Below are 23,839 nucleotides of genomic sequence, written 5' to 3'. Positions count from 1 at the left end.
GTAATTATTTCGGATCATATGATCCGGATCAGAAATATATCCATAGATCATAGTAGTCTGTGTATGTCACCTCCATTTAACTTCGGATCCGAATAGTCCATCGGACTGTCTGGATCCAGGTATCTTCGTAATTAATTAAAGCCATAGGGTTATTTTTACAAACTATCCTTTCCCCCAACCCCTTAGGACACCATTCGGTTTCACAAGCTCTGTTTTATTCCCTTCTGATATTCTCTCATCTTCTCTACTCCAAATCCCAACAACAAACGACCCACAAAATAAAAACCCATTTGTTGCTGAAATCTTCCGCAACCCACCAACAAAATCAACAATATGTCCCTCACAGTACCTCTCTGTTCCCCTCAAATCCTCCACAAAACCCCAACCCTAACCCTAATTACCCTTCCCCTAAAAAACAGTTCAAGAACCCATCTCTGCCGCACTAGCCTCAATGATGCAGATCTTACATCCGATCTAGCAGAAAAGATGGGAAAGATGAAACCCATTTTGTCTCAGAGAAAGGAGGCCATGAAGAAGAGCAGAGAACTGCTTTTTGAAGATTTATGCAAGTACCTTCATTTGAGGGAAGGGGAAGTGAAGAATAGGTGGAGAGAGATTGGGGAGGTTGAGAGGTTGGATCTAGTAAGAGGGTTTGTTGCTGAATGGGGTGTGAGTTTTCACCCATTATCTTTGAGATCTGTGAAGGATATGGTGGAGGAACATCTAAATGAGGAAAACCCATTAGGGTTGTCTAATCCTCCTCTTAGATTTCCCAGTTTGAAGAGGATGATGGGATTGTCAGAAGCTGAGACAAGATGAAAGAGGGACATATGTGAGTCTAATTGATCTTTTGGTTTTTTCTTCTTATGATTCTCTCTGTTCTTTTTGGAGTTTTGTTGGGCGAGTATTGTTTTTCTTTTATTACATGAGTTTTATATTGTTTTATATAAATGGAAATACTATGTTTGCTATGTGTTCTGAGGATTTAATTGTATTCTTGTTACGTCCGCCCCTCTTGCCACCTATGGTGAGATGTTGAAGAGAAGAAAACGCCTGAGGTTCAATTCGAGGAGAACCAATTCCTCCTAAACTTCTCAAGAAGTTTCAGCCATAACAGAATTCTTTATTTTATTTCCATTGAAAGCTAAATACATCACAAGCATGGGCTAAAAGTACCTGTTACCAACCTACAAACTACTTAACTGCTTGCACGTTTCCATACCCTACCTTAAGTCAAGCCCACTAACATTCAAACCTACTGACATGCAACTAATTGCTAACATGCAAACTACTGCCAGTTGCCACATTTCAAATACAACCCCACTTACATGCAAAACTGACCCCACTAACACAACCAACTTAACATATCAATCGGATCTAATAGCTGGCTCACCCCATCATCACCCCTTCCAATGGCACGCCACATAGTGCACGTATCAATTCTCTAAGAAAATATAATAGAAAAATTGTCCAATAATTAAAAACATGGTAGTGCCTAACGAGAGGCGTGCCATAATTAAAACAAAGAAGTGTGAAAGATTACACAAATTAAGTGGGTATTGCTGTGGGGTTTCAGCTTTCAAGGGTATATGAAGAGGAGGAACCAATGGTGGTTTAATGTTCATTTGAGAGGAGAGGAACTGACGGTGGTTTGATCGGTTCGGAAGAAACGATCGGTGGTCGCAGAGATTCGGAAGAGGAGGACAAGTCGACATTGTTCCAGATGAAGGTGAGAACGGTTAGTGGGAGATTCAGAAGAGTAAGAGAGGATGGATGACAGGGATCCAACAAGTATAAGGGAAGAGCAAACTGGGGTAATAGAACGGATTGGAGAAGAAGCTAAACCTATTAACTCTTCTGAGGAATCGGATGAAAATCCAGACGAGGATATTAACAGAGGAGATGAGGAGGAGTACTAGTTATAGATAAGGATGAGTTACAATATCATGAGGAGGATTGCTGGACTGAAAAAATCGAATTATCATCTATCCCTGGAATGGAGAGAGGGATATGGGGAAGGTTAAAAGAGAGCACTATAGATGATTGGGATAGGATCAAGAAATGGGCTATGGAATAGTGTGGTTGTGGAGAGGAAATAGTAACTAAAAGCCAGAGAGGCCATTGTCATTCTACCTCTAGAAATCAACTCTGTTGAGCTCTTGAGTTCTTGGGTGGAGATTGGAGATTCTCCCTTTGAAGAAGTAGAGTTGTGGTATTCTATGGAGGCTGAGGCGCTATGTCATGCCCCAATCCACACCCTTGGTGCAGGCCATGACAGCACCGTACACCTGTAAGATAAATCCCACATGCATACAAGGCTACAAAGCACTAACAGAATTATACTTGGCATTCCATAACTAAAATAGCAAAGTCTCCGATAATGAATAATTAACATAGTCAAATCCAGATCTCAACACTCCCCATAACCTAACAAAAACAAATAATCATAAACGTTCTTTTAGAACTTTTCCAAAATACTTGATCTGAAATAAAAGCAAAAAAGCTAACTAAATCTCCGAGCTCCTATGATTCCAAAACTAAGCTTCCTCTTCCTCGTTCGCCTCACGAGGATCAAAATCTGAAAATATTATAAACTGCAGTCAGCTGAAAAGCTCTATACATAATAACATACTATTCTAAGTGTAGGTCTAAGCATGTTGAGGCTCAAAGGTCAATAGATATAGTCATAACTGAATACTGAAGTCTCAATCAAAAATAGTGTGTGCAACAATAATCGAAGGTGCATATCAAAACAGAATACTGCATAGAGGTGCAATAGAAACTAAACTGTACCAAAACAATAGTCAGAGCCAAAAGATTTCCATAATACAAATCCACTTTGGAATCATCGGCTTGGTCCAGAAGACGTGATATTGTCGACAGGCCAACATTTTATCTCACTTACGAGCTAAAAATCTAGTGTACTACCCCCACGGTGGGTGTAAGAAATCCAATGTACAACCCTAACGTGGGGTATCAAAATAACCTAAGCCTCCACGGAAGTGTTCAGATAATGAATCCAAAGTACAAAACAAATAGTGTCAAAAGGATCCAAAACATAGCTGATCGGAGATTCTCAATAGAGTTTCAAAGTCTCATATTACAAGTAAAAGAAATCAAGCAATAGCTGAGCGATAAATTGAACAATGGCAAATACTAAAGTTGTAGGATTCCATAGGGTTAGAAAAAGGCATGCTAGACCCTAGCAATTTCAAAGAGGCACAATACAAATATAAAGTCTCAAAAGCAACAATAGGTCGAAGCAATTCAGGTTGAGAATCACCCAAAGTAGTATGTTATTACGTACTTCAATAACGTATGTTCTTCCTTTCAAATCCATCCAAAGTGCCAATCACCTAGTCCATACAAATCATCTTTTTCAATTAAGGGCCCTAGGAAGCAGGCGCAAACAATAAACTGAAGCTCTAGAATTTCAAAACATTTTACGAATTCTAGTGAGTTCGAGCGCCCGACCTAAGTCTTCAGGCGTCGGAACACCTCCTTTGGGAGCCCCCTTCGGGCGTCTCTGAAAACATCCGAAAGAAAATCCAACTTTCAGGTTTCAGTTCACTTATGTTCGGGCGCCCGAATTCGGCGTCCAAGACCACCTTCGGACGTCCGAACACCCTTAATCGGGGGGATTGGGTTTTCTGTGAGAATTCCAAATTCTTACTCGATTTTCTCGAAACTTCAAAAATACATTTCTTCTTCCTTCAGACTCCAAATCGCACGAGGTCAGATCCTATGGATTCCTTGTGAAGAGGGGAATCCATCAAATCCAATTTCATGCTCCGAATCGCTACAACCAATTATTGTGATGTAATTTACACTTTTAGGTCAAAATCTCCTAAAACTTCAAGTCTATAGTTATAACGATTCGATCTTGGTTTCGTTAGGGTTTCTAAACAAAATAAACCCTAAGGATTCCAAGATCTAACGTAATTTCATCCAAAACAGAGTCAAACATCGGATATCTTCTTCTGATTCTGTTAGGGTTTCTAAACGAAATAAACCCTAAGGATTCCAAGATCTAACGTAATTTCATCCAAAACAGAGTCAAACATCGGATATCTTCTTCTAATTCTCCAAATTCCCATTTTAAGGTTCTTTAACACACATAAATTATCTTTAAGGCACATGACTTACCTTGAATCACGTTTTCGGTTTCCAAATCGGGGTCTTCTTCTAGGCGAGAATTCTCTCTTTGGCTTGAGCAATTCGTTTAGGGTTGTTTAGTCTCCAAAAGCACACGCCAAAAGATGTATTTATAGGTTTCTTGAAGAAACCCTAATCAATGAGACTTACTTGAAGAAAAGAACGGCCCTCTTTAATAGAGGGGGACAAATTTGGAAGTGGCGGTATTTTGGGTACTTACACGCTGTTGGAATCCTGGTGGTCGATCAAAGGCATCCCACCCCAAGCATGGATGGTGGAGATTTTTAGTAGGGTTGGGAGTCGGATTGGAAGAGTGCTAGCAACAGATTCATCTTGTGAGGGTGGAAGGGGCAGCGGGGAAGGGAGGCTAGTACTATCGGTGTCACCCGTGGCTCCGCGAGGATTAAATTCCGGTGGCAATCGATGAGACAATGTATTGGGTTGTAGTGCAAAGGGAAGCTAGGTCGTCTGTAGGGGGAAATAAATCGTCAAAGATGGGGTTGAAACCAGGGACTTGAATTGTTGGAATGCGTAGCGGCGAGGTAGAAAGATGAAGGTTGAAGATGGTGCAGGATAGCGTTTTGGCGCAACATAACAGGCCTTTGGTGCTTGTTAGCAATGAGTTTCTGGAATCCAATCGTTTTGATTTTCAAACAGTGACAGCTGGGGACGTCAATCATGATATTGATTGCCGACAGCTGGTAGCAAACATTTCATGGAGATATACTGTCGAGGGAGATGCGAGCCAGCTGTACTATCGTCGGATGAGTCTATCTTTTCCTCAGGGGATTTGCTAGCGTCCATCGCAGATGGTCTGTTGCATGTCAGATGAGCCACCTCATGAATGAAGACAAAAGCTGCTGTAAAGTGAGCCTGTGTGGCTGGTCTGACATGCAACTGACCATCTGCGATGGACGCTACGCGATGGACGCTAGCAATCCCTTTCCTCAGATAGCGATAAAGAACAGAGGGTATTAGCAAGTTTTTTGGGCCCAAGCTTCTTACTCCACCATATGATTCCCTCGCCCATGTATGTACAATTGATGAGCCCTTTGATTCCAACGATTGTGGACTTAGTTTATTGAGCCCGCTCTCTGGCCCGCTCCTATTCTTCCAGAATTTCAGCATGCAAGAACGGAGAACCTTTGATGTAGTAGGTGAAAGGGCTGGGAATCATTGGAGTCGAATTGCAAATTCAAAAGTGGGGGACCGGTTGTGAGATTCGCAGTGTCGACTCCTATTCCTCAGGATGATAGAGTGGATTGGGAGCAATTTTCCTCTCTATTCTTTTCCTGATTATGTCTGTGATGTGGGGTTCAAGTTCTCTGCTCCAAATCATGGTCTTTGCCTCACTCGAGTCTCAGATCGGTCACTCGTCTTGATTTCCTCGGTGGCTCTTTCAGGAGGAACAGGGAGATTAAATGGTGGAGGATTGTCGGACTGTACTCAGCGACTCTTCCCTGTGGCACTCGAGTTGGAGATGCAATGCTCTGGTACGTGCAGTTCCCAAAGCAATTTATTATATGGATTTTGGCCTTTTGCTAGTATATTGCAGGATGCAAGATTTCATAAAAGGCAAAGTATTCCATTTGAGAACTCTCTCAAAGATCTCTCAGACCAATACCCTAAGGATCCGATATTGGTTGAAGACTCCAGGGAAGATCAGAGTCATTCATCAGGGTGGATTATCGAATATAGTGAATGCAGATTAGATAGGAAGAATTCGGTAGACTGCATAGAGTCTGATTGTCTGTCTAGCTGTGGTAGAACAGGAAAATCTGTTATTGCTTGACTGGCATAGTTTCGATCCAGACTTACTCGAAATTTTTGCCAATCATGTCGTTTCGATGGGTAAGGTGCTGGGGTTTGTCTTTATCAGCCTTGAAGAAGGGTTAAGAGAATTAATCAGAAAAGCAGAATTAAGGGATATGAATTTAAGAAATCTGATGTAAATTGTGCCAGTCCAGAACCAAAAAGCTTGGAAGTTAAGGATCAGCTAGTTGTGGGAGATCAGAAAAGCTCCAAAGGGAAACTTCACCGGAATAGATGTAAGAAATGAAGATTTTATCGTGGAATGTGAACGGACTGGGTTCTATGGAAAAGAGAACCCATGTAAAAATGGTGGTGAACAGGTATAAGCCGAACATTATGTGTCTGCAAGAAACAAAGTTGCCATCATTTAATAGGACAATCTTGAAAGGATTTGGGATTCAAGCTCATTGGGATTTTATCACTTTAGATGCGAGGGGTGCTTCAGGAGGCATTTTGGTGTCATGGGATGGAAATATGTATGAGGTGATGGACTCATGGACCGGTTCTTTCTCCTTGTCTGTAGTTCTGAAAATTTTAGTAATAAATCTTTGTAGACTTTTACAGGTGTGTGGTCCAATACTGAGGTGTGATAAAAGAAATCTGTGGGAGGAGTTAGAAGTTGTGGGAAGAAAGTAGGGTCATCCATGGTGCATTGGGGGACTTTAAAGAAATTTGATGGATTGGTGAGCGTGTTGGATGCTCTAGATCCAATTCTAATATGATTGCTTTTTCCAATTTCATAGCAAATTGGGAGCTGATAGATCTTCCCCAAGCTGGGGGAAATTTCACCTGGGAGAGAGGTAACAGCGGAAGCAGGATTGATAGATTTCTATTTTGTCCGAGTTGGTTGGAGATTTACCCTGCAGTGCGGTAGCTTGCGACCACTCTATATCTGACCATTGCCCCGTCATCCTTGACCCTCAATTGGAATCGTGGGGTTCGTCTCCTTGTCGTTTTGAAATCGCTTGGCTCGAGATCCCTAAAATGGAAGAGAGGTTGGGAGCGTGGAGAGCGTTTGGTAGAGGGCCCATCAGATGTTGTCATATTTTCGAAACTTCGTTATGTTAAGAAAAAACTTAAAGAATGGAAAAGGGATCATCAGAAGCATACTAATGAGAGAAAAAATTGGCTACAAAGAAGAAGAAGAAAATTATGGAGAGAAAAAAAAAACAGAGGAGGAGGCAACAAAGACTACCCTCATGTTAACTAGGATTTGGTTTGTGGGAGTTAAGAAAAATGACTATCAGGGACGTCTTCAGAAGCCGCCGGAATATCCCTCTGGGAGTTTCGATGTTTCAGCAACCGTTCAAATTTTTCTGTGTGTGTGCATCTAACCTTGAGCGATTTTCAGAGCCTTTTCTGTCGTGCCTAGATGGAGGCTACCTTGTTATGGAAGTGTTTGAATCCCTTGGGACTTTTAATCCATGCTGCCGAAGATCCTTGTTTTCATTTGGGCAAGAAGCCAACTCAGAAAGGCCCCAATGGCCTCAATGGCCCCCACCTAGATCGCATGCGGGTTCTTTGGGAAGTATGGAAGATTGGGACACCAAGGGGAGGAGTTTGGAGCTAGGAAGGCTCATGACCGAAGAGCTGTGGATTCAAATCGTAGGCCTTTCTCGAGTGGGAGTGACTGGTTGTGCTCAAAATGTGATTATAAAAACCTTGGCTCTCGCACCTTATGCAGAAGATGCTTGGATCCTCGAAATAGAGAGAACCCTAACTTAGTTTGGAGACCCAAAAAGGTTCAAGTCGCCATTCACGACGAGGATCGAGGCCTAGATGTTCCAGCTTCTGTGGTGGAAGAAAGAAAAAGAAATCTTAAGAGCTGTCTTATTAGGAGTTTGAAATCTGGCCCCTGGTTCTTAGAAGATGTTTGGGCTTGGGCCAAAAAGTTTTGGGGCCTTCCGGAATTGGAAAAGCCCTTCACTATTAGCACAGTGGACATCATTTTTCGCTTTGACTTTGAGGTCCAAGCTACCTCTATTCTCCGACGAGGAGGGGAGGCTTTTGGGGCATATCTTTCTTCTCTCAAGCCCTGGTTCCCGGCATATAATATAGGGGCTAGAACAATTCGGTTGCGGTTTTATGACATTCCACTTCATGCATGGTCTTCTGCCACGGTGGAGATTCTTGGTTTACGTCTGGGTCAGGTTCTTGAGACCCAGCTTTTTGGGAATCACACTCATTGTTTGGCCTTTGCTTCCGCCCTGGTGATATCCCTTTTGTGGAAATCCATCCCTTACTCCATTAATTTAAGGGTAGAATCCACCATTTACTTGGTGGGAGTTAAGGTGGTATTTGAGGATAGTATAAATTCTCTGACAATGTTGGTGGTGGGAGAATCCAGTAGTAAAGACAATTTGACCTTTTTTGAGGGATCCGATCAGATTCCCACTAATAAAGGTTCAACGGCGGCGGTCTGCTCATCGGAAAAGGTGGTAGTGGCCACTGTGCGCGGATCGGAGCCGATGGACCCCATTTCAAATTTTGAATTGCCCTCCTGGCCCCTTTGTGATTGTCCCTGTCTCGTTAGAAAGTAGAAAGGCTAAGCTGAGGGGACCTGTGAATCTGCCTAATGTAAGGATAGCACCAAAGTCAGTATTGGCAGCTCCACGTGGCTTAAAAGGAAATGTGGGTAGAAAAGATGTGGTGGACTTTTTTAGCTTAACATCGGCGAAGGAGCTGAAGGCTCTAAAATTAAAATATAGGTTCCTCAGGGTGGGCAAGAGCTCCGATGTAAAGGGTACATGTTCGGGTATATACATATTCAGAAGATTTCTCGGGCAGGACGCTCGCATCTTGGCTACCCGTGGCGGTCTATCAGGACTTCACAGGAAGATTGAGTGTCTGTATCGAAAGAAGGATGTTAGAAAGAAAAATCTTCAGTATGAAAATCACCATTTCTCACGAACCCTGCACAATTCGCCTAGTTCAAGTATACATGGAAATGATCTCTCTGAGGATACAATTAGTGCAAATAGGGGTGAAATTACTTTGGTGGATGGAGGCCTTGACCTCCTAAAAAACCTTAAATATAATGAAAAGCTTGCGAGGAAGGAATCGCTTACCCCTGGTGAGGTGTTGCTTTCTCCTCTTAAGAAGCAATGGACGAAAGAAAGTGCAGCAGTCAGTCAAAGCTCGGGATTGCCTCCTTCCAAGGCCACCCTGAATAGTGAGGAAGAACTTCACACGCGCCTTCGTAATTTACCCACTTTCAACGAGATTTTAGAAAAGGAAAGGCGAACCCGAAGGAGTTTGTGGGAAGAGGAGAAACATCTGGCGATCTCAAGTCTGGAAATTAGGTGCGAGACCCTCGGTGCTGACCCGGGTCTGGGGCGAGGTATCCCTGAGTTGGCAGATGGTCAGCGATTAGTGTTGTTTGTTGAGTTCAGTAGACATGACAAAGGAAAGGGTGTTTTGGTATCGTTGACCCTTGAGGATCCAGAATTGGAGGATTTTAATGATTTCTTAGCAATTAGTGGTGTGTTTGGGGTCTCTTATCAGGAGGATCTAGGCAAGACGAGAGAAATGTTCTTTACAATGCAAGCCAGAGTCGCAGATGATAAGATAGAAAGAGTCAAGGAGGCTGAAACAGAACCTGGATCATGAGATTAAAGGATCTCCCTTAAGAGGTTGCTGAGTTGTTTTGTTTCAAGGAGCGTGTATGGTTTTTCCAAAGATCCTATTTAAGGAGAATTCGTTAGTTGTGAAGCAGTGTATCCGACCTCTGGTGGTAGATTCTTTAGACACGATGCTTCTGATTGATTTGATTGTTAGAGGTAGGTTGGGAAGGAAACGGTTGCAGAAAACCAAGAAATTAGTACCGAGGTGATGGAAATTGTGATTCTGGTTTCAATTTTATAGGTTGGGGGTAAGTTAATTGTTAGAATGAATGGTCGTAGGGGTCAGTCTTTGCGCAGGTAACTCCTGGCCCTAGTTGAGTTGAAATAATGTTGAGCTCCGCATTAGCTTGAGAGACCATGGTCTTTCGCTAGTGGAGACACTTTGGGAGTCTCTCTTACCGCGATTAGTCAAGAAAAATGAGGTTCGGAAAAGGGTATGGGATGAAATTTTTTTAAAATGCAATGGATAATGTCAAGAAGGCATGCTAGTGATGAGAGGAAAGGGATAGTTTTGGTTTTTTATCTTATTCTGCATTGGTTTCAAGCATGCCTGTGCCAATAGATGTGTTAATCACCTGTAATGCAGGATGGGTCCTCTGGTCCCAAATGCTTCTTGAGTACTAATGAATTATGTCAACTTAAAAAAAAAAAAAAAAAAAAAAAAAATTGGCTACAAAGTAAAATTACGGAGGTGAAATCGAAAGTGGAAGAAAATAGGGCAGAGGAAGGCGAGGTGGACGAGGCAGGGAAACTCAAGGAGGAACTAATAGTTTGATTTCGCATGAAGAGATTACCTGGAGCTAGAAGTCTGGAATCAGGTGACTTAAAGAAGGTGATAAGAATACGGTGCATTTTCATGGTATTGCTAGTGCGAGAACGAGAGGCAATTGGATTCACTCCCTTCAGATAGATGGGACGGGGACTGAGGTCAAGGAAAGTATTAAGAAATCGTGGACTTTTACGGGAAGTTGGACTCCTCTGAATGCAGCTTCGGCCTCGTTCCTGAGGGGGTAAAGAGTTAAGTTCCTGCATCATAAATAGTATCATCCATTGGTTTCACACGAGTCGTATTCAACTAGCGACATGCTAATGTGGATAGTAGATGCTTGACAAAATGCACAGCTCTATTGGTTGAAAAGAGTATTGCTTGCCTATTGTTTGTGCAAAATTCTCTGAGGTTTAATTGTGTACAAAGTGGACATTTGAAAATCTTCATCTTATTAACTTTCTGTTCATTACCACTGCATCAAAAGTGGTATCAGAGCAGGCTTGTGGGGCTTCTCAATTTTCTTGCAGTGTGTTGAGCAGAGTTGCAGAGTTTTGTGATAGTTGCTGCCATTTTAGTTGGAACTTGATATACCTGGAATACTTGCTATTGTCGCTGATATTTCTTTGAAACCTTAATGCATCCGGTTCCGAATCCAATTCGGAAACACAGAAAGGCATTCATCTATGGAACATATGATGCAGCAATTGCTTTTAGAGATGCGAAGTATGAACCAAAAAATTGATAGGATGGCAAGAACAACGTCTAGATCTCGTTCTAGAGATGGGAATGATTCTCAAGAAGGGGAGTCAGATGAGTATGAGGAAAGGGGGCCGAGGAGACCTGCTCCAAGGCCAAATGCACTGCCACGAGATGACCGGCGATGGGAGGCCGGAATAAAAGTGGAAATTTCTGAATTTTATGGTAGTCTTGAAGCCGAAGAATTGTTAGATTGGATAAGTGTCGTGGAGGAAATTTTCAAGCGTAAGGGAGTTCCTAGGGATAAACAAGTGCCACTTGTGACATTCCGATTCCTAGGTAGAGTTGCCGGATGGTGGTCAGCATTGAAGTAATGGCGAATGGAACTTGAGGACCCACCTATTGACACATAGCTTGAGTTGAAGAAAGAACTACGCAATGAGTTCTTTCCTTTCAACTATCATCAAATTTTTTATACAAAGCTCCAAAAGTTGGTTCAAGGAAAGAAAACTGTAGCTGAGTGCATGGATGAATTCTACAAACTAGTGGTGAGAAACTGATTGAAAGAAACACAAGACCAATTGGTAGCGAGGTATATGGAGGGATTAAGGCCATCTATTCTTGACCAACTTGAAATACACGAGTTACATAACGTCAACGCGGTCTTTGTTAAGGCACAAGTAGTTGAAGAAACTCAAAAGAAGCGGGCACATAGGGCTGTTTCGCAGCCCATTGAATATTGGACGGTTTCTCATGTTCCAAAACCAGTTGTCTCCACATCCTTTGCTACTACAAAGCCACAAGCTGCTGTCCACGCCGCTGTTTGAGCCACTTCTACGAGTGTTCATTGCCCTTTCACACGTTCTCAAGCTACCCAAGGTTAAACTTCCACTAGAAGGCCACAAGTGAGATGCCATGGTTGTGGTTCTTATGGACATTACCTTAGGGACTGCCCTAAGCAATGCCAACAAATGCTAGTACAAGAAGATGGGGTTCTTTTGGTTGAAGATGATGAGTGACAAGACCCCGAGATGCAACAAGATGCCGAGAAAACTTATATATTGGGAACCATTGAGATTGGGCAAAGCTTGGTGACAAGGCGAGTCTACTTGACTCCCAAGCAAAGGCATGAAGAGCCGCTTCGCCACAACATTTTCAGCACTAAATGTACCATCAACGGGCTGCTATGTAAGGTGATAATCGACTCGGGAAGTTGCAACAATGTGGTGGCCAAAGATGCAGTCTACCGGCTCGGCTTACAAGTAGTTCCACATCCTTCTCCATATTCTATGGTTTAGGTTAATGACTCGGATTAGGTACAAGTTTCTAGCCAATGTTTGGTTTCCTTTTCTTTGGGAAATATATGAAGACAATGTGTGGTGTGATATCATAACCATTGATGCATCCCATCTCCTTTTAGGACGGCCGTGGCAATATGATAGGCGGGCAATCTATGATGGATTTTCCAACACCGACACATTCCATGTTGATGATAAGAAATTTGTTTTAGTTTCTTCAAAAATGGAAAGAGATTTAGTGCAAGTGAAAATGGTAAAGGCATAATCACTCTCTCAAGGAAGAAGTTAGAGGAAAATGTGCTTGACACTAGTGGACAAGTGCTAGCTCCAAGCATAAATCTTGAAGATTAGATGAAAAGTGGCATTGAGCAAGAGCATAGCAATCTGAAAATGGAAGATGTTGACCATGTTTGGACAATGAATAGGCAAATGATTGAAGAAGAAAGGGTTGAGAACCTCTGGTTACTTACCAAAGAAGCTAGAGCACTACTTGGCGAATTTTTTGAAGTGTACCCATTGCCGGAAAGGACTTCTTTGTTACTTATGTGTATATGGATTATATTTGTTCTCACTGTTCTAATTGCAAGAAAAGAGCTAAAGGACAGCAAGCATGTAAGAGAAGGATAAAGTCTTCCCACCCAATTTTAATTCGGTTGTAATAGGGGGCTATATAGAGCCTTCCCACCCAATTTCATTTCTGATATGTAATTTTCATTTTGAAACTTTGGCGGATAAAGTTTAGGGAAATTTGGTTTTGTTGGAGAATCATTCAAGAAAGAAGCTAAATTGAACTGGATCCAAAGTTCAACTTCTTCCTTTTCTATCCGATACCTCGAGGCTGCGAGGTTTTGATTTGTTCCTCTGATAAGGTGTCTCCACGCTTGTCATCAACCTTTGAAATGGATTTTCGTTTGGGAAATGTTATCAGCTCTACTGTATTTTGATGAGGGCACTCCACACTGTATTAAAAGTACGGTATGGACTGCATCATAGGATGATCCAAACCGTCCATTAGATGGACCACAACCTAAATAGGTTGTGGCCCAAAAACCATTTCCATAGGTTGATCCTAACCCTCCAATCTGAATGTTAGAGGGTTGATCCGAACCCTCAATAGATCGGAGGGTTAGGATGAACCTATGGAAATAATTTTTGGGGCACAACCTATTTAGGCTGTGGCCCATCTAATGGACGGTTTGGATCATCCTATGGTGCGAGCCATTCCATACTTTTAATGCCCTAATAAAAATACAGTAGTGCGGATAACATTTCCCTTTTCGTTTACCTAAAATAAGTTTTATTTGCTCGCTATTTCTGTTCTTGATTGGCTTTTACTGCATGTACATGCTCATTTATGGAATTGATGCTATTAATTCTCATTAGGAAACTTCTGATCTTGTTTTGATTGAATTTCTACAAGAACAAACAATAGGCAGAGGAATCATGCAAGGAAATGTTCAATCTCTGTTGCTCAATTCCGCTCTTGGTTTGGATCAGCAGATCTAAGCAGAGACATTTTTTTAGGCTGAATTCTCATTTCTTTTTTTCAAAATTCCATTACCGGTTGCGTGATCCGAAGGAATTATCATCTTATTGAGTTAAGCTACAAACAAACTGAATTGAGGCAAAACCATCCAAGGAAGGTAGATTAGTGCCCTAATCAATAAATGTTGGGCATTGGATCTAAGCAATTGAATTTAATTGTGAGCAATTCTGGCATTTGAGAAAGAAATTGGGATATTTGGCTTTACTTGCATTTTAAATGGTTTTATTAGCATAGGATAGGTATCCTTCTCTCTCGATCATACATTTGAATTGGATCTTTTCATTGTTGAAGTTTTTTCTAAGTAGCAACGATGGGATTTAATCCAGGTCAGACCAAAGCTCACTGTAACTATGCTATTCCTTATGCCTATTTTTTGCTTGTGTAAATGGTTGTTGAATCAGTCACATGAGAATGCCTTAACATTGAAGTTTATCTTTGCTTGAGAAAGAGTTAGGTTCCAGCATCATAAATAGTATCATCCATTGGTTTCATACGAGTTGTATTCAACTAGCTACATGCTAATGTGGAAAGTAGAAGCTTCACAAAATGCACAGCTCTATCGGTTGAAAAGAGTATTGCATGTCTATTGTTTGTGCAAAATTCTCTGAGGTTTAATGGTTTACAAAGTGAACATTTGAATATCTTCATCTTATCAACTATCTGTTCATTACCACTGTATCCATAATTAATAAAAAAGTTGTATTTAGATAGGGAGTCTCTTGATGGATAATCAGTGGTATTTTCTTTCGTCAACAAATGTGATTAATGGTGAATAGAGCCGGAAGTGTATGATCCCTATCAAGAGGGAAATTTGATCCCAATGCATTTTGTGTGATTCTTTTTTTCATGCATGTGAAATTTGTTGTGAACACATGCATTCAAGGAAATTTTCATTAAAATTGTATTTCAAAGTAACAATTGCCTTAGAATACCTATAGTTTTAGAATTTATCATATTGGAAGCAATAGTAAGCATCCTCGTTTGGGAGTAGCAGTGTGAGAGTTGAATGATAAATGAACATACAACGTTTCATATAAAAATCCAGATGAAAGTGATTCTGTGTGAAGGCCGAGTGATTGTGATTGTTTTGTATGCTAATAATCTCTTTCTTAGACTTGCAAAGGATGCATTTATTGGTAAATCAATGCTTATGATATATCTTGGCTTTGCAGGAGACTTATAAGGACAAGCTGTCTCACGACACCAAATTCAACCGTCTGTTTTCAAGATCCAACTCTTCTTGGCTTTCAATCACCTTTAATCAAGAATCTTTTTGAAGGATTGATGTAAGTTTCGAGGTGCTTCCTTAGAAAAAGATCAGAAGCATAGGGTTTTGTAGACACTCATTATGAACATTCTTTCAATTGCCTCGTTAGGTTGTAGAAAAGCTCGGTAGCCGTCGGAATTTGGTTGGGATTTGGCATGCCATTCTATGTTTGGTTTCCAAAATAGCATTGGGCGCCCTTAGATGTTAATAATTACTTGTGTGATGATGTGGATTCCTTATCCCTCTAAAAGCAAATCTTTTCAAAACTAAAGAATTTTGGTTGAATTTTCTAGGGAATGATGCTCTCTTTCTCTCTTACCTCTCTTTTTCCTCTATTCCTATATTGGTAATGACACCCCTACTTATTCTCCTACTTTCCGACCATATTCTGTGCAGCCAAACACTGCTTCACTATTCTCCGAGACAATACTAGACAATTCAAAATGCTTGTCTCCTCCCTTACAACTTCTTTTGACCTCATATTCCACTACTTTCCGAGCCACCCCGAGCAACCAAACGGAGGGTGAATATGATTTTGGAAGTTGGAAATTCTAAAGTTTAAATATGAAGGGTAAAAGCATAAAAATCGTTACATACATACAAATTAGAACCATGTTACATACATTATTGATTTTGCTTCAACCAAATCATCCAAACATCGTATATATTCAATTGGGGAAGACTACTTATGTACATTTAATGAAAAGTCCATTAAAATTATGTTTCAAAGTAACAATTTCCTTGATATTCATTTAGATTTTGACTTTAATTGGAGGAGATCTCGATAATAGAATATTAATATCTAGACATTGTACTGCTCCTTTGAGAAGGCCCTATCTCAATGTCTAACAAGAAAACCGTACTTATTTTGCAATATATACTTGAAGGCTTGTAGCATGTCAACTACATATATTGCCCAAGTAAGGTGAAGTATTTGGTACCTTTCCATCTACCAAAATGGTCTAAAATCTCTTAATGGAGAATCCAATTGTCTAACGAGCGTTGTTACAAAACAATGAAGGGGTTTTTGCAAGACAAGTCTTCCACTTTGTTTTATTTGCAAAAAGAGTCTTCTTGTTCGACAATTTGCAAAGAGTCGTAACGTTTGAATGAATTTTACAAATGGTAGATTTCTTTACTCATAAAAGACCAAAATGTCCTTGTATTTAAAAAGGCAAAGTACCTTATAAAAAGACCAAAATTCCTTTTGTGTATACTAGCATTCTTATACATGAAAAGACAAATTACGGGCCTACTCTATACATGGGCTCGGGTGGAGATCGTAGGACCTACCCAATCATAGCATTCTTGGCCTATGCGTAAAAAATGAGCCCAACCTATCACAACATAAGCTGTAAAATTATGAACCCTACCCTATACATGGACTCCACCCCATAAAAAACATAAGGCAAATTGGTGGGCCCGACCAGATGCATGAGTTTGAGTTGAGTCGGTGTGACCTGCCTTATCAAAGCATATCCGTGAGCATCATGGGTATTTTGGTCTTTTTAAAAGATAAATTTCATCTTTTCAGATGCAACGACATTTTTGGCTTCTTAAGAGAAAAAAAAATCTACAATTGGGTATTTTGGTTATAAATTGATGGTATGACATAATATGCAAAATCAACCCAAAAGTGATGACTCTATTTGCAAATTGTGGAACTAAAAGACTCTTTTTGCAAATAAAGCAAAGTAGAAGACTTCATTTGTAAAAGCCCCAACAATGAAATATCTTCAATGGACATGATGCAATCAGTTTGCGCTTTGCGAAATTTGAGATTTCGGTCGAAATTTAAAACCTTCGTATTTGAAATAACTAAGATGCGTTTCGTATTTGAAATAACTAAGATGCGTGAAACCGTGAAAGCGTAAAAACTGGTTGATGCATAGAAATTACAAACAACTAATGACATGACAGATTTGTCATCTTCCCTGCATACAAATTACAAACAATTAATGACATGACAGATTTGTCATCAACCAACTCTCTCTCTCTCTCTCTCTCTGAATGATGTTCAAAAGAGCATTCGTTTTCAATCTCTTGAAGTCTTGAGAGCGTTGTTTTATTTCTTGTATGCTCTCTGTTTCTCTAGAATGAGACAATGATGTACTCTCTCTCTCTCTATCTAGAATGAGACAATCGCGTTCTCTCTCTCTCTCCATCTGATCACACCTACTCCAATGGCAGTTTTTGTGAGAATAAGTCTAAATAAATGAGCAACGGCTAATCAGATAGAAAATTTTGAATCATGAACTCCTTTCTATTTCTTTTTTAATTAGCCTGGCTACAGTTATAGAAACTTAAACCCCTCAGATTGATGCTTCCATGGCTAAGGAGATTCTGACGGCACGGCTCCATTGTTGAAAAAATCTGCCGGGCAATCCGATCTGATCGTGCACAAATTAAACGAAAAGTAAAATAAACCAAGCCACAAGATGAACATCAAGATTTAAATGGTTCGGCAAAGCCTACTCCACGGGCTAGAAACACGATCTTCCACTATGAGAAAAACAATATATAAGGATTACAATGGATTAATCACAAACCCAAAACCCGCAACCCTTTCCTTGCAGAAGAACCCAAGATCGTACAAGAGAATAACCCAAGAAAAAATCCCAAAGAAACCCAAGAAGAAACCCCCAGAAGGGACCCAAAGATGAAACCCTCTTTCTCCTTCTCCTTCCCTCTCTTTATCTCTCTTCCCTATTGTCACGCCCCAAGTCGCACACATAATACCTGGGAACATGACAACGCCGTACACCTGCAAGGAAACCTTACAAGTATACAAGGATAACAAAGAGATAACAAAACCATTCATATCATAATATCCATAGAGGTCCACAATTGCATAAATAATCCAAATAGTCAAATATTTAATCTTTCTCTCACTCTCCTCAGTAGCCAATAATGAAATAAAATAACATAGTCTCAATAATGTCTAAACAATACTTACTGTCTAATGAAACTAAAAGAATCAACTAAAGCTGGTAGTCACTAAATCACACCTGCGCTCCCTCGTCCGCTCCACGAGGGTCAATGTCTAAAAAATGATAGACCACTGTCAGCTGAAAAGGTCCATACATAAATACGCACCACAAAAGTGGGGTCAAAAGCATGCTATATAGAGAGGGTCAATAGGTAAACGAAGATGGAAAACACTACATATGAGGTAACTGATACAAATACAATAACTGAGAAGCAAAGCTTCAAATTGATATTTCAAAGTTTCGCATCAAAGAGGGTCTCAATAAGAGAGGTCATAACGTCTTAAGAGATCACTGAAAGCGATCAGAAAGGTACGAAATCACCCAAAGGTCATAGGCTTAGCCCAAAAAGCATGTTATTTTATCCGACTGCCCGCGGTTCGAAACTAGTTTCTAAGTTCATATACCTGTCGACAGGGTCAGCGTATAGCACCCACTGATGGGATCCAAAAGCCAACGTAGAACCCCTAGTGCGAGCCCTTATAGTTCACATATATACCTAAGCCTCATAAAAGGTGTCCACATATACACAAAGTCCAAAGGTACATACAAAGCTCCAAAAGTTGTAGTCCACGTTGGTTCCACAAGATTTTTCAGAATAGTTAGGTATATAACAATCAAAATGTTCTTATATCAAAAGGGTCACATATTCAATGCGAAAATCGTAGGCTATCAATGAGTACAAAACTTAATAGATTGTGTTCAATAACGGATAAGCATGCACGAGCCAAATCAAAGACTAAGGGTATCATAGGTTTACCATATTCAGATATTAGAGAACTACAAATCATAAAAGCATATATTCAATGGCAAATCATATCACTAAAGTGGTACGAAATTACGTACCTCCAATGACGAATACTTTCATTTTCAAATTTACCTTAATTACCTACAAGCAAGAGTATGAATATTTTTCATGAGTTTCATCATTAATTTCACCCCTATTAGGCATATACATACTCCTACTGACACAAGATACCCTTTAGTGCCTCTTCGGAAAAGAATCGGCAACCCGTCCCAGGGTTCATTTTAGTATTTTTGAATTATCATCAGTATAGAGTCTCCAAAAAAAATTTAAACTATTTTTAATAGAAAGCACTCGTTTCCGACATGTCCGTAGGGTATAAGAACGTCGAAAACAAACAAGAGACGAAGAAGTTATGAATTTTCAAAGTTTCATAATTTCTTTATGATAATTCCATATTCGTTCCCGATTTTACCAGAATTTCCAGGACCAAACTTTCTCATTTTAACTCCTATTCGCGAGTGGTCGGATCTGTTGGATTCGTATCGACGAGAGGAATCCAATTAATCTAATTTCATGCTCAAATCGATACATATAATTATTGTAAAAATTATCTAAACCTTTTGGTTTGACCGTTCAAGACAAACTTTTTTAAAAACCAAAACAATCCGATCTTGGGCTCATTAAGGATTCTATAACAAAAAGAATCCTAATGAAACGGAGATCAGTCCTAAGGCACATATTAAATTAAATAAAACCTTCGCTTTTATCTTTTTAAGATCACAAAATTCTTATTTTTGGGTTTCTAATAACATAAATCAATAAAGAACATAGTTCTTAGTTTGATCTTCGCTTTCTTCTTCCAAAACTCAATCTCCTCTTTCTTTGTCACGAAAATCCTCTCTTGGGGCTGAACATAACGAGTTTAGGGTTTGGTTAAACTCCAAAAAGATGTATTCGTAGGCTTTCTTTAAGAAGCCCTAATGAAACTAAAATACTAGATGACAAAAATGCCCCTCCTTAATAGGAGAAAATGAATTTTCATTTAGGGGTGTTTTGGGTATTTACATTCTACCCCCCTTACAAAAATTTCGACCTCGAAATTTAACTAATCGCGTACCTGATCGTCAAATAAGAATGGGTATTTGGCTTTCATCTTTTCTTCTAGTTCCTAGGTGGCTTCTTATTCTGAATGATTTTGCAACTGGACCTTCACATAGGGTATAGTCCGTCGCCTGGGAACTTGTCCTTACGATCAACAATACGTATTGGTTGCTCCTTAAAAGACAGATCAACTCTCAATTTCAAAGGTGCTATGTCAATGACATGATTGGGGTCTGCGATATACTTTCGTAACATCGAGAGATGGAATACATTCTAGACTCCCGACAAGGATGGTGGCAAGGGCAAGTCTATACGCCACTTTCCCAATCTTTTCCAGAATTTCGTAGGGTACTACAAATCTTGGGCTAAGCTTCCCTTTGACTCCGAATCGCATCACACCTTTAGTGGGTGACACTTTCAATAACACATTATCCCCAACTTCAAATTTCAATTCTCTTCTTCTATTGTCAGCATAGCTCTTCTGTCTACTTTGTGCAGCGTGAAAGCGCTCACGAATTACTTGCACTATGTCCACAGTTTGCTGTACCAACTCAGGGTGTAAAAGTTTCCTCTCACCCACATCATCCCAGCATATGTGTGATCTCCACTTCCTCCCATACAAAGCTTCAAAAGCTGATACTGGCTTGATAACTATTGTTATACAAAAATTCCACCAAAGAAAGATGGCTGTCCCACGCACTTTTCAAATCAATCACACACGTCCTGAGCATATCTCCCAATATATGAATTGTCCTTTCGGACTGACCATCCGTCTGGGGATGAAATGTTGTACTAAACTTGAGTTAAGTTCCCATTGCTGAATGCACACTGTTCCAAAATCGAGATACAAAACGAGTGTCTCTGTCAGACACGATGGTCACAGGCACCCCATGATACTTAACTATTTGATCCACATACAGCTTAGCAAGATTTTCAGGTGTCAGGCCTATCTTAATTGGTATGAAATGGGCTGATTTCGTTAATCTATCCACTATCACCCACACGGTATCATTCTTGAGGGTGTACGAGGTAGAGCTGTCACAAAGTCCATAGTAATCTTCTCCCACTTCCATTCAGGAATGGAAAGTGGTTACAACGTTCCCGCTGGTCTCTGATGTTCGGCCTTGACTACCTAACAGGTTAAGCATTGCGATATAAATTGGGCTATCTCTCTTTTCATATTACTCCACCAAAAGTTACCTTTTAAGTCCATGCACATCTTTGTACTTCCAGGATGCACCGAATAGCTTGTGCTGTGAGCTTCTTTCATAATTTCCCTCTTTAATTCCGCATTGTCAGGAACACATATGCGGTGGCCAAATCTCAGGGTGCCGTCCTGGTGAACAGGAAATTCTGATTCCTTTCCTTCATCTAATTTACCTTTGATCTTACACAAGTCAGGATCAGAATCTTGTGCAATTCGAATCCTTTCCTGTAATGTGGGTTGGAGTTGAACTGCGGAGATCTGAACTCCAAAACTTCACCCACGAATCTTCATTTCTGCTCTTCGCATATCTTCTGAGATGCTTTTCTGAGATGTAATCAAAGCTGCCAAATTGAATTTCGACTCCCGACTAAGAGCATCAGCTACCACGTTGGCCTTACCAGGGAGATAACTTATGGTCAAGTTGTAGTCCTTCAAAAGCTCCAACCAACGCCTTTGTCTCATATTCAACTCTTTTTGTGTGAAGATATATTTCTAACTTTTGTGATCAGTATATATGTCACACCGTTCCCCATATAGATAATGCCTCAAAATTTTTAAGGCGAAGACCACAGCCGCTAACTCCAAATCATGGGTTGGATAATTTTCCTCATACGGTCTCAACTGATGGGAGGCGTAGGCTATAACCTTCCCGTTCTGCATCAATACACAACCGAGTCCTTTCTTTGAAGCATCGCTATAAATGGTGAATCCTACTCTGTTGACAGGCAAAGTTAGGATGGGAGTAGTAACTAGTCTTTGCTTCAAATCCAGGAAACTCTTCTCACATTCTTCTGACCAAGCAAACTTAATTCCTTTTCGGGTCAAGCGAGTCAAGGGAGCTGTGATACGTGAAAAGTCTTCCACGAATCTACGATAATACCCCGCTCAACCAACAAAATTCGAACTTCAGCCACATTGTTCAGTCTATTCCAATCTACCACTGCTTCAATCTTCTTTGGATCCACAAAAATTCTTTCCTTGGATATTACATGCCCAAGGAAAGATATCGAGTCAAGCCAAAACTCTCACTTCTTGAATTTTCTGAAAAGCTTCTCCTTCCTCAGGGTTTCTAAGACAATCCTTAAATGCTGCTCATGTTCTGAATGATTTTTAGAGTACACCAGAATATCATCAATGAATACAACCACAAACTTATCTAATAATGGTCTAAACACCCAGTTCATTAGGTCCATGAAAGCTCCCGTGGCATTGGTTAATCCAAAGGGCATGACTAGAAACTCGTAATGCCCATACCGAGTACGAAAAGCCGTCTTTGGGACATCTTCCGATTTAATTCTTAATTGATGGTAACCTGATCGAAGATCGATCTTTGAGAACACACATGCCCCCTACAACTGGTCAAACAAATCATCTATCCGCGGTAGTGGATATGTATTCTTTATTGTAACTTTGTTCAACTCTCTATAGTCTATGCATGATCTCATACTTCCATCTTTCTTCTTTACAAACAAAACTGGTGCTCCCCACGGTGAAACGCTGGGTCGCACAAAACCCTTCTCTAACAGTTTTTCTAACTGAGTATTCAATTCTTTCATTTCCACTGGTGTCATACGATACAGGGCCTTAGAGATAGGTGTTGTACTAGGATCTAAATCAAAAGTAAACTCTACATCTCTAGCTGGGGGTTGACCTGGAAGGTCTTCAGGAAAAACATCAACAAAATCTCTAACCACTGAAATATCTTCAATTTTTACATCACTGTGATTCACATCAACTACCGATGCTAGGAAGGCTTCACAGCCTTGTCTAAGCAATCGGTAAGCTTGCATAGCAGACAAAACAACTGGAGTAGGGCGTGCCCCACTCCCTTCAAAATAAAATTTCTCCCCTCCAGGGATCTCAAAATTCACAATTTTCTTATTACAATCCACCAAGGCATAATGAGCTGTGTGGACCCCGATCCGAGAGAGGCGGCGAGAGACGTGCCCCCACGCGAGTCTCACTGGATCATCTACGTGAATGGAGAGCTCTACCAAGAAACTCTCGAAAGAAGTGCCTCTCACAGCATGAGTGGCGATATAAAAGGTGAGATACCTCTCGATTCGGGGACTAGCCCCAGATTCGAGGCGTACCTTAAACAAAGAAGAGTCGCCATCCAAGGAAGTGGGCCAAGGATCCCATACTATGCTCTGTTGCAACGGATAACCAGAGATTATAAAAAGAGGGTTTGTGCCTGGTTACGAATTCGGAAGGTCGAAAGAGCACCTCATCCGCCCAAGTGCAAACACCTGGTCTCTTATGCCATTTATTTAATAATTTTGAAGAGTTTTGGGCGAAAGTCATATGAAATGGGAATGAATATCTCCGAGAAAACGTCTATCTAAGCATGCATGTCTCGGAGATGAATAATAAGCACACCTAAAATAAATGAAATAAGTGTCGCCTAAGAATACATAGGTTATGAGTGTCATACCTAATTGGTTTCTGAGTTCAGGTGTGCAAACACATGCATGCTACAGCTAAAGGTATAGGATCTGTACATGAAAGTAAGAAAACACAGCAAAACACACACTTCAATTCTATACATGACTGGACAAAATGAGTCTTAACTCTAATGCGACCTGACTCGGACCAAGATGGCCGTCCATCCCAGCTGCTCTACATATCCC

At 40.5% G+C, this 23,839-nt stretch overlaps 2 protein-coding genes across 2 annotated transcripts; one reads left to right on the top strand and one right to left on the bottom strand.

The window, feature by feature from the left end:
* Positions 1-333: 333 nt before the first annotated feature.
* LOC143850292 (uncharacterized) lies at positions 334-819 on the top strand. Its single transcript, XM_077359550.1, has one exon. It carries the CDS (start codon positions 334-336, stop codon positions 817-819), a length of 486 nt encoding a protein of 161 aa, XP_077215665.1.
* Positions 820-20,216: 19,397 nt separating this feature from the next.
* Positions 20,217-21,671, bottom strand: LOC143850291 (uncharacterized). Its single transcript, XM_077359549.1, has 3 exons — positions 21,491-21,671; positions 21,203-21,382; positions 20,217-20,653 (listed from the first exon to the last, which is right to left on the bottom strand). The coding sequence occupies exons 1-3, from the start codon at positions 21,669-21,671 to the stop codon at positions 20,217-20,219; spliced, it is 798 nt and encodes a 265-aa protein (XP_077215664.1).
* Positions 21,672-23,839: the final 2,168 nt, after the last annotated feature.

The sequence above is a fragment of the Tasmannia lanceolata genome, unplaced genomic scaffold (genome assembly GCF_043159265.1).
Source record: "Tasmannia lanceolata isolate RefF3 unplaced genomic scaffold, GAP_Taslan_0.1 ptg000018l, whole genome shotgun sequence".
Taxonomy (NCBI): Eukaryota; Viridiplantae; Streptophyta; class Magnoliopsida; order Canellales; family Winteraceae; genus Tasmannia; species Tasmannia lanceolata.
This window is presented reverse-complemented; position numbering and strand designations above follow the sequence as displayed.

Excerpts from the sequence above, each read along its gene's own strand:
- LOC143850292 (XM_077359550.1), top strand. The coding sequence starts at position 334 with ATGTCCCTCACAGTACCTCTCTGTTCCCCTCAAATCCTCCACAAAACC.
- LOC143850291 (XM_077359549.1), bottom strand. The coding sequence starts at position 21,671 with ATGAGACAAAGGCGTTGGTTGGAGCTTTTGAAGGACTACAACTTGACC. Across the intron at positions 21,383-21,490 it reads AAGAGCAGAAATGAAGATTC|GTAAATTAGATGAAGGAAAG; the intron begins GTGGGTGAAGTT and ends GTAAGATCAAAG. Across the intron at positions 20,654-21,202 it reads GATGTGCATGGACTTAAAAG|TTATCAAGCCAGTATCAGCT; the intron begins GTAACTTTTGGT and ends GTATAACAATAG.